This window comes from Bison bison, unplaced genomic scaffold (genome assembly GCF_000754665.1).
Source record: "Bison bison bison isolate TAMUID 2011002044 unplaced genomic scaffold, Bison_UMD1.0 scf7180017864146, whole genome shotgun sequence".
Taxonomy (NCBI): domain Eukaryota; kingdom Metazoa; phylum Chordata; class Mammalia; order Artiodactyla; family Bovidae; genus Bison; species Bison bison.
The window spans coordinates 9,121,989-9,134,965 of NW_011494718.1; the positions used below are offsets into that span (position 1 = coordinate 9,121,989).

General features: G+C 48.5%; 1 protein-coding gene and 1 non-coding gene across 3 annotated transcripts in view; one reads left to right on the top strand and one right to left on the bottom strand.

The window, feature by feature from the left end:
* The window catches only part of ARHGAP10 (Rho GTPase activating protein 10), a 215,870-nt gene that overhangs the window by 1,071 nt on the left and 201,822 nt on the right, over positions 1-12,977 (bottom strand). The window contains exons 14-15 of one of the 2 annotated variants that reach the window (XM_010840773.1): positions 6,313-6,465; positions 4,914-5,005 (exon numbers count right to left, since the gene is read on the bottom strand). The exons of the other annotated variant lie outside the window; for it this stretch is intronic. Of the exons in view, the coding sequence (XP_010839075.1) occupies positions 4,914-5,005; positions 6,313-6,465 (245 nt within the window). The remainder of the gene's footprint in view (positions 1-4,913; positions 5,006-6,312; positions 6,466-12,977) is intronic. 2 annotated transcript variants of the gene reach the window in all.
* On the top strand, positions 9,778-9,849 carry TRNAC-ACA. Its single transcript has one exon. It is a non-coding gene; the product is annotated as a tRNA-Cys (tRNA).

Genomic DNA, 12,977 nt, shown 5'->3' on the forward strand with positions numbered 1-12,977 from the left:
CCTATGGAAGTTTGGGTTTGTTCCTCTGGCCAGAGGAACAAACCCAAACTTCCATAGGCACCTGGCCCGGCCACCTCCCCACCCGTCCTGACTCTGCCCACAAGCAGGTCACCCTCAGGGAATCACCCCCAAGTGAGTCTAGGCCTCTGCATGGGCAGTGCTTTCCGCTGAAGTCTTTTCCCCCCACTTCTTCATGGGGGATTCTTCCTCTTCAGAGACCCCCAGACACCCTCTCCTCTGGGGAGTCTTCCTCGGCCATTCTCAGCAGTGGCCAGGCCTCACCAGCTTCCTCTGCATACCCCGTCTGACTGGCACCTGCGTGGGGTGTTTCTGAGAACAGAGGGAGGCCTTCCACACCTGGGCCAGTGTCGGGCGACTCCAGGTCCCACAAAGAGCCCTAACGATACGCAGGACAACCAGCACAGGCTGGACAGCAACAGGCACGGGGTCTAAGCACTCATCACCAGGGTCTGGAAGCATCTGGACCCCCACAACCATGGGGCAATCCCAGCTCAGGCCACACCAGGAGCAGACATGAAGCCATGTCCACAGAAGGAAGGGGAGGTGTGTCCCGGCCCAGCAGACCAGGTCAGGAACTGGCCAAGCACAGCAGCCGTGACCACAGCCCATCAGAAGATGGCTACTGTAGCTGAACTCCAGCACACACGGACATGTGCCCAACACACGAAAGCTTCATGGGATAATACTTCTCACTATGTTCAATGAACCTTTTTTTTTAATGCACTCTTTCCTATTTTTCAATGCTGACTGCAACTCAGCAAACGGAGTTCATAACCCACTCCTGTGTAGCCAGCCACAGTCTGAGCTTTACATGGCTGGCCCTCTGCTCTTGTTCCCATTTACACCCGGAAAACCTTCTGAGGGCACCCCACCCGCCCTCCAAGACCACTCTCAATGCTTCAGACCAGGTCAGAGTCCTCATAAATAACCTCTACACATGCCTTGTGTATGTGTGTGTGTGCACACACACGCATACAGGTGTGTATTGGGGGGGAGGGGTGGGGTGTCGCATGAGAACGTCATCTGCCTTGAGACCTTACACACACAGCGCCCCCTATGGGATATGGGAGGCACTGCCCCAGAATAACAGCTAAGCATTAGGCATCTCAACACTTCACGGCAAATAGATGGGAAGAAAGTAGAAGCAGTGACAGATTTTATTTCCTTGGGACTCCAAAATCACTGCAGACGGTGACTGCAGCTGTGAAATTAAAAGATGCTTGCTCCTTGGAAGGAAAGCTATGACAAACCTAGACAGCATATTAAAAAGCAAAGACCTCACTTTGATGATGAAAGTCCATACAGTCAAAGCTATGGTTTTTCCAGTAGTCATGCACAGATGTGAGAGGTGGATCATAAAGAAGGCTGAGCACCGAAGAATTGATGTTTTCGTACCATGGTACTGAAGAAGACTCTTGAGAGTCCCTTGGACTGCAAGGAGATCAAATCAGTCAATCCTAAAGGAAATCAGCCCTGAATATTCACTGGAAGGACTGATACTGAAGTTGAAGCTCCAAGACTTTAGCCACCTGATGCAAAAAGCCAACTCACTGGAAAAGACCCCAGTGCTGGGAAAGATTGAGGGCAGGAGAAGAGGGCAGCAGAGGATGAGATGGTTAGAGAGCATCACCAACTCAATGGACATGAATTTAAGCAAACTCCGGGAGATAGTGAAGGACAGAGGAGCCTAGCAGGCTGCAGTCCATGAGGTCACAAAGAGTGGGACATGATTTAGTGACTGAACAGCGAAGACAAGGGTCTTCCACTGTCTGTGACCTTTAAGAACCTCCTTAAGAAACACTCAGTCTGGGGCATGGGTTCTGAGCATGGTCCCCATGTGTATTTGCTGCTGCAAAAGGAGGGGGCAGAGCTGCAAGGCATGGAGTTCACATCAAATGACAGGCGAGTATGCTCGTGGAGAGGGAGGGTGTCAACACATCAGTAAGCATCTCTGGGGTAGCTGGCCTGGGGAAGGCCTGAGGAACACCCAGTACTCCCTGGATGCCCCAGCCAGCCATCCAGACCAGCATCACAGACCCCCCAATCTGAGGGCTCTGTGCCTTGGCTCAAATTGGAGCTGGGTCCACAGGGCACCAAGTGAAGCTCTGTGGTCAGCAACAGCCTCCTCAGATGTCTGTGCTGCACTCGTGGCCCCAAATGCTGCCCTGACACATCACCACCCATGAGAACATCCTTGTGGATCAGGATGGAGGACCTGAGGCAGAGAGAACTTAAGGAACTTGTCCAGGTCACACAGAAAGTGGAAAAGCCAACTGACCTCAGGCAGGTAAGTGCAGGGTTGACAATCCATAGCTCTCTGCTCTCAATCACTCTCCTGTTCCCAAAACACACTGAGATGCATGTGTGCGCATATATGTATGTACATGTGTACATGGATATGTTTGTGTACACACACACACACCTGTGCACACACTATTTTTCTTAGAAGGACTCCTGCAAGCCACCGCGGGACTTTAGAAGTGGAGGTCTTCAATCTCCGGCATCAGACTTCTGCTGACCTTTCCCAATATCATCCATGTTGGCAGAACTAGATTTGACTGAAACTCTGACTCCCCCTTCCTATGTCTTTGTGCCCAGAGGAGGAATTTCTGGACCAAGTGTGGTCTGAAGTCCTGGCCAGCAGTGGGTTTAAGGTGAGTATCTGACCTCATTCTGGCTATTGAGACTTGAGAACAAACAGATAACCCAGGAAGGAAGCTGGGAGAGGTTTTCTCATAGTTAAAAACCAGAACACAAGGATGAGGCACAGCCTCTCTGCTGTGGCTGAGTGTGGCCATGACACCCAGAACTGGGGCAGCCTTCCCACCCGCCTGGGGAAGCAGCCAGGGCCCCTGTGTTCAGCCTGAGATGGACACGCTGTGGGCTTTGGCGACACCCTCGAGGCTGTGGCTGACCAGCCCTGGGGCTCCCCACCTGCAGACTTCTTACTGTGTGAGGGAACCCATCTTCATGACTGCTTCCACCAGCTCTATCTATCAGTTTTTGTTACCTGCAGCCAAAGGCACCCTAATAGACACATCTTCCACCAACATAAACATCACACGAACCATGCTGTGTTCAGGGGCTCCCAAACAAATCTAATCACACAGCGTCAAAAGCGGTCCAGTGGTTAAGGCTCCATGATTCCACTGCAGGGGGAGTGGTTCAATCCCTGGTGAGGAACTAAGATCACACACACTGTACATGTTGTTGCTGACTCACCAAGTGTCTGACTTTTTGCAACCGCGTGGACTGTAGCCTGCCAGGCTCTTCTGTACATAGAATTCTCCAAGCAAGAATACTAGAGTGGGTCGTCATTTCCTTCTCCAGGGGAACTTTCCAACCCAGGGATGGAAGCCACATCTGCATTGCAGGCAGATTCTTCACTATCTGAGCCCCTGGGCAACTCCATGCCACACCTGCTGCTGCTGCTAAGTCACTTCAGTCATGTCCGACTCTGTGCGACCCCATAGACGGCAGCCCACCAGGCTCCCCCATCCCTGGGATTCTCCAGGCAAGAACACTGGAGCGGGTTGCCATTTCCTTCTCCAATGCATGAAAGTGAAAAGTGAAAGTGAGGTCGCTCAGTCCTGAATGACTCTTAGCGACCCCATGGACTGCAGACTACCAGGCTCCTTCATCCACGGGATTTTCCAGGCAAGAGTACTGGAGTGGGATGCCATTGCCTTCTCTGATGCCATACATGAGGATACAGCAAAAAAAAAAAAAATAATAATAATCTTCATGTCTTAAATGACACGTTTCAACGCTCTCAGCTTCCCCTTCTGCTCTATGGGTGTCAATATGTGACAGGCCTGGAGCAGTGCAGCTAACCAACCACCGTCTCCTGGCAAAACCGTGTGCGTGTATGTTACCGTGGCAGAAGCTTCTACTCTTAAGAACAAAATTTCTCCACGGAGTTTAATTCTGTCACATGTGGGGTTTTCTGTTGTTGTTTGTTTGCTGACACTGTCGGCAGTCTCTGGCTCTCCAGAGTACGTATCCCACAGATACAGAAATCTCCTCTAAATGAGGCAGCTTGCTTTCTAAACCACAATCATCGGCACACGCCACATCACTGACAATACAGCACCAGGCGCTGTGTTGACGCACTCCATATATTCCAAACATTCTGGCTAATCAACCATTCCAAGCATCAAAGGTTCTCGCTGCTTCCCCAGAACTCTTTTGGGCAGCCACACCCCCACACAACATCGCTGTTTCCATAGCAACCAATGAGTTTCATAATGAGGAGGACTGGGAAGGAAGGAATCAAGGGGGAGGGAAGAGATACACATGGAACCACAGGAGGGATTTGTGAAATCTGAAACCGGGCATAGCTCCTAAAACGCTTACATGTGACTATTCAACACACAAATAAAATCTATACCCTGGTCTCAATATGCAAAGTCAATACCCACATTGAGAGATTCAGACACAACTCCAATGAGCAAAAACCATGTCAAGCCTCAGGGAACAAGTAAGGGAACAATAAAGCAAAATCGGTTGACAACAGCACTTGCCTGTAACTCAGGGCTGATGAACCTGAAGCGTTTAAGAGAGCTGGGGACTCTGGGAGGAAAACAGAGGGTGCAAATTGGAAACGTTTCTTGATTTCACTTTGCACCGGCTTCTCTACATCAGGACAAAAATGTCCTGAATGAAGGACCTTGAGAGTTACCAAGTTTGGAGAAAAACCAAGGTTAAAGCAGAAGTGGGCATGCACAGGCCCTGGTCTTCAGTTCCCGGGAGCCACGTGGGCTGGCCCTCGCCCATCCAAAGCAGCAAGCTCCTGACAACCCCACAGCCAGGGACCGCCTGCCTGCTCTGGGCTGCAGACCCTCTGTGAGGGCAGAAGGCAACCTCCCGCAAAGCTCCCACGGGACACTTACCATCCTCAAAAATGGCTCCAATTTCGAAGGACAACTCCGAGCTGTGTTCTGCTTCACAGGGGTATACCGCCCGGGCCTTCCGACTGATGATGCTGAAGAGGGAGCACGTGAGACGCACAGATCGAAGCGTGAGAAACCTCACCTCTCCCCACCCGCATTTCCCGAATCTCACTTCTATGACACCCGCGCAGCAGTGCCTTCCAAAAGAGAGATTAGCGGGAAAGTGAACATCAGGCGAAACCATAGCGCTTGACAAGTAACTGACGAGTTTCAAATTCAGATCTTCCTTTTAGGGAGCCTCTCTGAAAAGCTTACCCTGAACCTCTTCACCTGATTCTCCTCTGCGCTCAGTGGGATGCCCTTTCCTCTCATTCAGTGTTACTAGAACCACGGGGCATGTTTATTTCCAACGCATTTATTGATTAAGGAAAAGCACCAGTGTCTTGAGACAGGGGCAAGTCAGTTAAGGGCTGAGGCACACAGATACTCAGTGGCTCCAGCCATGCGCCGAGGACACGATCCTCCACTGACAGTCTGCTTCCACGCCCCCGCCGGAAAGGCCTTGTTGTTCTCAGCTGGGTCTTCTGTATTTGACCCCCTCACTCTCGCCCCCAAAAGGCACATCAGGCTCAACTTCTCTCCGTTTGTCAAAACATCCTGTGTGTTCTCGTGGGAAAAGAACCCAGTGGGGAAGGATGGAAACCAGGCTGCCAGCCAGCTGCACACCAGGGCAGAAGGCAGCATCCCATCTCTCGGCAGGAGGGGGGGCCACTGATGGGGATGGCCAGTCTGCTGGCCCAGAGGACGGGCTTTGCTAAAGCACTCTGGCCTCTGCATCACTAGCGCATCAAAGGGCCATATTAATTACAGTTTCCAGTGCCCCATTTATATGTGATGCAAACAGCTGACTCACTGGAAAAGTCCCTGATGCTGGGAAAGATTGAAGGCAGAAGAAGAAGGGGATGACAGAAGATGAGAGGGTTGGATGGCATCACTGACTCAACGGGCATGAGTTTGAGACAGTAGAGGACAGGGAAGCCTGGGGTGCTGCAGTCCATGGGGTTGCAAAGAGTCAGACACGACTGAGCTGCTGAACATTTCCTTCTGGAAAACAAAGCATGTGTGCTTTCTATTTATGTATAAGGAGTTCTTCCAAAAAATATGGTTTCATAAATGCACGACCAGAACCAAAAAGGGCAGGTTCAAGCAGGTCTCACATAAGGCAAATTTCTTCCAAGAATGTACTTGCTCTTGAACCTTTAAGATAAGGTTATAAATGTCCACAGAGTCCAGGAGACGGGAAGCCTTTTCCACGCAGGGAGCACAAGAACCCGCTCAGGTTGATCAAGCCCCTCTGCACACCACCCCCATATTCTACATCACACAGAAAACCACGTACCTTTCAGGTGGCTTGTCCGCTACAGTGGCAGGAAGAGAGAGGGGGACAGGTGGCAGCTTGGGTGAAGGAGGTGTAACAGCTGGGCTGCAGCTCGGTGTGGTTGGAGATTGAGGGTTAAGCCACTGGACTGCGGATGATCGGGCCTGACTTGGGCTAAGGGTGGAAGTTTGAAGAATAGAATTAATAGTATAAAGCCCATAGGACACCAAATACATGACACTCCATTCCTCAACAGCTAGGATGAGAGCTTCTTTCTCTCTCCAGATGATCCAAAGGGACAGAATCCTCCCCACACCTTCCCAGGTCTGTAGCCCCAAGAGCCACACCTCAGAACTAGAGATGTCTTACTGAACTTCTCCAGGTTTGTGGAGAAGATCTAGTCTTGTCCAAGCTAGCATCATACTGATTCACTAATTAGAACACCAGAATCCAATGGCCAAAGCAAATTGCTTGGACTTGTGAAGTATTCGTGTTTTCTGCTTAGAAGGAAAGTCACAAGAATCTATAGTTAAGCCTGTGACCTATACCTCTAAAAATTCAACAGTGGCCTTTTCATGTCTCAAGTTCTTTCACCTGGTCCTTTACATGTGGAAACTCAAAATGCCACTGGGAGTTGAGATTCCTTTAGAGTAGACAAAAATCTAGCACTGAAGGGAGAAACCAGGGAATAGCAAACCCCTCGTAACCCGAACAGTCCCCAGTATTTGCCAATTTTGAGAATAAGCTAATGTAAGCAGATCAGTAAACCAGGTCATGTAATCCAGATCATGGAGGCTCCTCTAAACACGGACACTTCCATAAGTATATGTGGGTCTGAATTAAAGTATTCTTCAGTGGTCTCAAAACTGGAGGCTTGAGACTATGGTCAACAAAGCTTGCTTTAAAAGGAATGTGCTGACGCGTGGTGGATCCATGTTGATGTATGGCAAAACCAATAAAATATTGTAAAGTAATTAACCTCCAATTAAAGTAAATAAATTTATATTTAAAAAAAGTAATGCTCTGAAAGCTGCTCGTTTCATTCAAAGACGTTTTCAACACATGGGTATTCAGTGCGGCTACACCCAGATGCTCTTCACCTCAATTTCACCCTCTTTGGCTAAAACCAGTTTCGACAAGCAGCTTCTGTCCTTCCACGTCCCAGAGCCTTCTCTTTGACTTCTCCTGTAGACGAGAATGCACCTCACGTTCTATCCATCTTTTCTGCAAAAGCTCCCAGGCTGTTCCTTTCTGTATCCTCTGGTCATAAACAGGAGGCAATCCCATTCTTCCTGCTCGTGCCTGCGTTGCTGCTGTGGTCTCCTAGCCGAGCCCCCAGCCCCATGCTTCCCACTCAGCGAGCTCCATCAGCCAACCGGGTAAGACCCAGTCTACCTCATCTGCCTCCCCTAAGAACTGGTGCACTCCCCCACCTGCCCTCCAGCAGCTCCCCCAGCAGCCCCAGCAGCCTGGCCATTCTGCCCATGGTCTGCCCCCTCGATGTTCCCCTCTGCCCCACTGTCTCTCCCGCTCCTCTGCCTGTTCCAGTCTAGCCCGTCCCCCGGTCAGCTCCAGCTGCCACCCCCGCCCTGCCTCACGCCCCACCAACTACTTCTCCTCTGGCCTAAGTCACAGAACTCCTCTACAGGCCCATCACACCAATAAACGGGAGGGGAGATGAGCATGGATTATTCTGTGATGGTTTCAGCGATTTCTTTAGCCTCTGGATAACAGCAGGTTTATAATCCTTTCTATAGATTGCATAAAGCCAGGCAGAGTGCTTGGCATGGGAAGTCTTCAAGCCACATCTGGGAACTCAGTCCAGATGTTCTAACACTACCTGGCTTTTATCCATCAAGTACACGAAATGTTGCATGACTGACTTGATAGGCTTTTAGTACAGAAAAGGTTCCTATCCTCTTTATCAGGAAAAAAAAAAGCGGGGGGAGGGATGCATGTTTTAAAAACTTTATACCTTGGGGGTCTTCCCCAGCAGTCTGGTGGTTAAGACTCCACCCCGCCAATGCAGGGGTCAGGGAACTAAGATCCCACATACATCAGAGCCAAAAGATTACAAGTTATTCTTTGAACAACTTCTTTACAATCCCCCTATCCAGCCATTCATTTGGAAGTCATCAAATCTATTTCATACCAAGCTATAAATATATACCATTCTATAAATCCCAAGGGGGTCCGTATATCCAACAGCAAAAGTCACTCCATTCTTTGGCAGAAAAGGAACCTATAATGGTGTCTTACTAATCAGGAAAGGACAGCGGGAGTGAAGCTCTGACAGAGAATTTAAGACCACACTTAGCCAAACAATTGCCATTTTATCTCCCAGCAATTACTCAAGGTGCTCGGGGGTGGTGGTGGCAGAGAATGAAGTGTACTACCCCACCCCCATCAACTCTTCCTGGTCATAAACAGTCAAGCGATAAAATGATGGCCATCCATCCGCTGACAGGGAGGACAGTCACGAGATGAAGACAGAGTAACGATGTGTGTATTTATAAGGCTCTTTCAAAGTGAAAGTCATAAATTTTATAGTTATTATCTATTTCATCCTTTTTTTTTTTTTTTTTTTAAGAAAACTGTTTTGTTTTCTTGTAAAGGGAAAATACGCCTTCTAGAAAGTCAAAGAATTGTTGGAATAGCAAATGCAGAAGGCAAGGTTATATCCCTAGCTTGGCTTCTCCACCTTGTCCAGAGTAAGCCCTCAACATGAGCCTTTTTTTGCTTCTTGGTTTATTCTCTGTGATTTTTCTACTGTCTTTCAACACAGAGATGTGCCGGCAATCCCGCACTCAATGATTCATAAAGACAGCCTTCCAGACTTCCCACTGAGACCTAAACTTCTTTATTTGTGTGCTGTATGTTCAGTAGCTAAGTCGTGTCTGACTCTCTGTGACCCCAAGGGTTGCCATTTCCTCCTCCAGGGGATCTTCCCAACCCAGGGATCGAACCCCCATCTCCTGTGTCTCCTGCATTGGCAGGTGGATTCTTTATGACTAGCGCCACCTGGGAAATCCTTCTTTATGTGAGTCCCTGGGTTTCTCCACAACATCTCAGAAGCCTCAGCTGAGGACTTCTCTGTGGGCATGAGCTTTGCAGGCTGGAGTATTTGTAAGAGGTCAGAAGACACAAGTCTGGGAACAGCCTCCACGGTAGGGAGGCAGCATCATCGTATGGAGAAAGGAAGTCCTGTGAGACCGGCCCAGCAAAACAAAGTTCGGGAAACAGCGAGTGGTCTCAAGGATACGAGAAACTTTCCACTGGCTTTCCTGCTGGGAAGGAGCCGGGACGAGGCAGGAAGCAGTTACATAAATATACTCAAGACTGAAGACCTGACTTCTCACCTCAGCCAGCAAAGGCTAGAATATGCTTCACAGGTGTCTCCAAAGCAATCGTCCCCCAATTTTTTTAAGACAAGAAATAGTAAACGTGAGCTTTTTTATATAAACCATTCCCTACTTTTCAGGGACTTCCTGGGTGGCTCAGATGGTAAAGCATCTGCCTACAATGCGGGAGACCCAGGTTCAATCCCTGGGTCAGGAAGATCCCCTGGAGAAGGAAATGGCAACCCACTTCAGTACTCTTGCCTGGAAAATCCCATGAACACAGGAGCATGGTAGGCTACAGTCCATGGGGTCGCAGAGAGTCGTGGGGACATGACTGAGCGACTTCACTTTGACTACTTTTCAGAATTTGGGTTTGGTTTTGTTTTGGCAATAAGCATCAAAAAATATTTTTAAGTATTTAAATCTTTAAATATAATACTTATATTTTCTCAAAAAGCAGTAAAGTATTACTTTTAATACATTATGGACCAGGGGATTTTTGCAGAAACAAACACCTATGGCATTAATATGTCTCCAGTTGATACTGTGTTAAGATAGAATGTCTGATATTCTCTTTCTCTTCTTTGACTTAAACATTTTAGAGGAACCCTAGGCATTTGGGGCAGGGTGGTGTCTGTCCTGGTAGCTCAGACAGTAATGAATCTGCCTGCAATGCAGGAAAACCAGGTTTAATCCCTGGGTCAGGAAGATCCCCTGTAGAAGGGAATGGCAACCCACTCCAGTATTCTTGCCTGAAGAATTCCATGGACAGAGGAGCCTCACAGACGATAGTCCATGGGGTGGCAAAGAGTTGGACATGACTGAAGCGACTAACACTTTCACTTTGACTTCAAGCACTTGGGAGAGGGTACCCATAGCGAAGGTCTGGCCGTTTTTCTCAGCCAGCGCTGTAGGAGAGAAGGAAACCCTAAGGCACTCATGTACCTAATGAATGAACATCTCTCCTGCATGTCCAGAAGTGCTCTAGCTACGCACACGTTGGGAGACAATTCTTCACGAATCTCTGCTGTTTATGCACTTCTAGTGAGCAGAGGCTGGGTTATCTTTTCAAAAGTGTTTATGGAACACAGAGCCTTGGAAGATAAAGTTTGTGTCTTCTCCTGGAGTGAAGAACAGGCTTTACCACCATCATAAAAGATCTGGTTTGCCAGAGCTCTGGATTCCCTCTTGCAGCAGTCCACAGGCAGGTGTTATCTGGCCCACAGGGCACCACCCTATGAGAAATGGGACTCAAAGGAATCCTCTGCGGACTGCTATATCCGTGTTGAATACGGTCTTTTAACTCTGACCAGGCGTCCCATGTCCCGTGCCAGCATTCTCGGAATCATGGCGGGCCAATGTGGGAGCTTGCAAAGCAGAGTCAAATTTCCGACGTCACAGTTCATGCCAGCATCCCTGAGAGCACTGAGAAAATACTCAGGTCATTTCCTGTATTCTGTGGTTCACAGGAGAACTCTGGCTAAAAGTGCCCTCAGGTAAAAGACCAAAACTGATAGTTGATCCAAGAATAAAAAATACGAACATAATAAAGATGCTAGAATATAATGCAATATTTTGAATGTTCTCTCTTCACTTCCCAAAGGTTCAGCACTTAAAAAATAAAAAAAAAAACAAAACCTATTTAATTCCTTCTTCCTGCTACCCCTTTAACTATGGATTTTTGATGAACAAGACTGAAGTGATCACAAACCACTGATTTTATTGAATAAGAAGCCCCTGGCCAATTATAAAAGAGCACCTCAAGTGCCCTGTTTCCTGAAAGCCAAGTTGTGGTCTGCAAAAACGGGAGGCAGAAGTCAACTTTTCCTGAAAAGCTCAGAAACCACATTGACCAAAAGAGAAATAAATTACAGAGAAAGATGAATGTGCGTCTCTGCTTTCTTCCCAACTTCTCACACGAAACTGAAAGCGTGGTGACTCCTCTCCATTTTCAGGGCAGAAGAGCCAACCTTCCTTTGAGGAGGAATGTTTCCTTCTCAGAGAAAAGGAAGAAATGAAAACAAGAGGGTTTCACCAAAAAACACAGAGGTTTCCCCCTGCTAACTTAGAAACTTATGCTGGAAAACTTTCTGACACTGAAAGGCGACAGGGATGTCTCCTGCTTTGGGGAGGGGAAGAAAATTCTATCCAGTAACAAAAATCAACATCTTTGCTTTGGCAAAACAGGTCTGTACTCCAGGGAAAGGCCCTGTAGCTCTCACCACACAGAGGAATAAACCCTGAAGACAAAATTATGACCGTAGCTATATATGCATACACTTTGCAGAGCTTATTTTTCTGAAAACGTAACAAATCAGCAGTAGATGCTGCTTGGGATTCAAACGGCGACCCAATCTCCAATACCAGACTCCACGCACCGCGCATATTAAGACACTTTTTGGCAGCAAAACAGCATAAACATTTCAGAAATAGGGAAGGGGACTTAGGCTTTTAACTGTTGAAATTCGACAACAGCTGCACCAGTCACCAGAGCCTGTCTATCTCTAACAAATATTTCTTGCATAGCTGAGGTAGGTCAGGCCCTGGCCAATGCTGGTAGTACAAGTACCCGGTTCCAAACTCTGGGAGCACAGGGCGTCAGGGAACATTCAAGGGGGAATACATTTCAAGGAAAGAAATGACTGCTTTTCTAAAGCGATTAAATCCCCCAAGCACCAAGAAGATGGCCTTTGTCGTGTCGGCATCAAATCAGAAGTTTGCACTGGAAGGAAAGATTTTAAAAGCTCATTTGCAAGGTCTCCGAGCAGAAACTAACACATTAGTGAAATGATCTTTCATTCCAGTCCAGGAAGCGTACGGCATAAGTCTAGAACAGCTGTCCTGGGCAAGAGTGTTTGAAAATGTTAATGAAGACAGAAGGAAATATTGTTGATCTGTATATTATGGGAAATCTCTGTTCAAATAAATGCCACTGCTCTTCCTGAAGTGCCCGAGAAGGAGAACTCCCCAGCCAGCACCCTGCTGGCTCCAAGTGAGGGCACGGCAGTGGGGAGGGGCACTGTGACAAGTCACCAGAAATCACAGTGGGGGGCCGGGAGGTCAGTGCTGGCCACTAGGAGGGCTCCAACCACACCCTGTTCACTCATCGTTCAGGATCTGAGAAGCACCAGTCAGGCCCCTCGCCTGCCCTGGGGACACCCCGGCAACTATGACATCTGTTTTCTACAAGCACCCAGTCCGGTGAGAGGAGAAGGATACACTGATGATGACGACGCAGTGTGATGAGGACCACGCGGAGAGGGGCCCAGGGTCCCGCAGGAGAACAGAGGCGGAGGCAGCTGTCACGTGGCATCGGGAGAGACCTCCTGCCCTGAGTCGACGCCT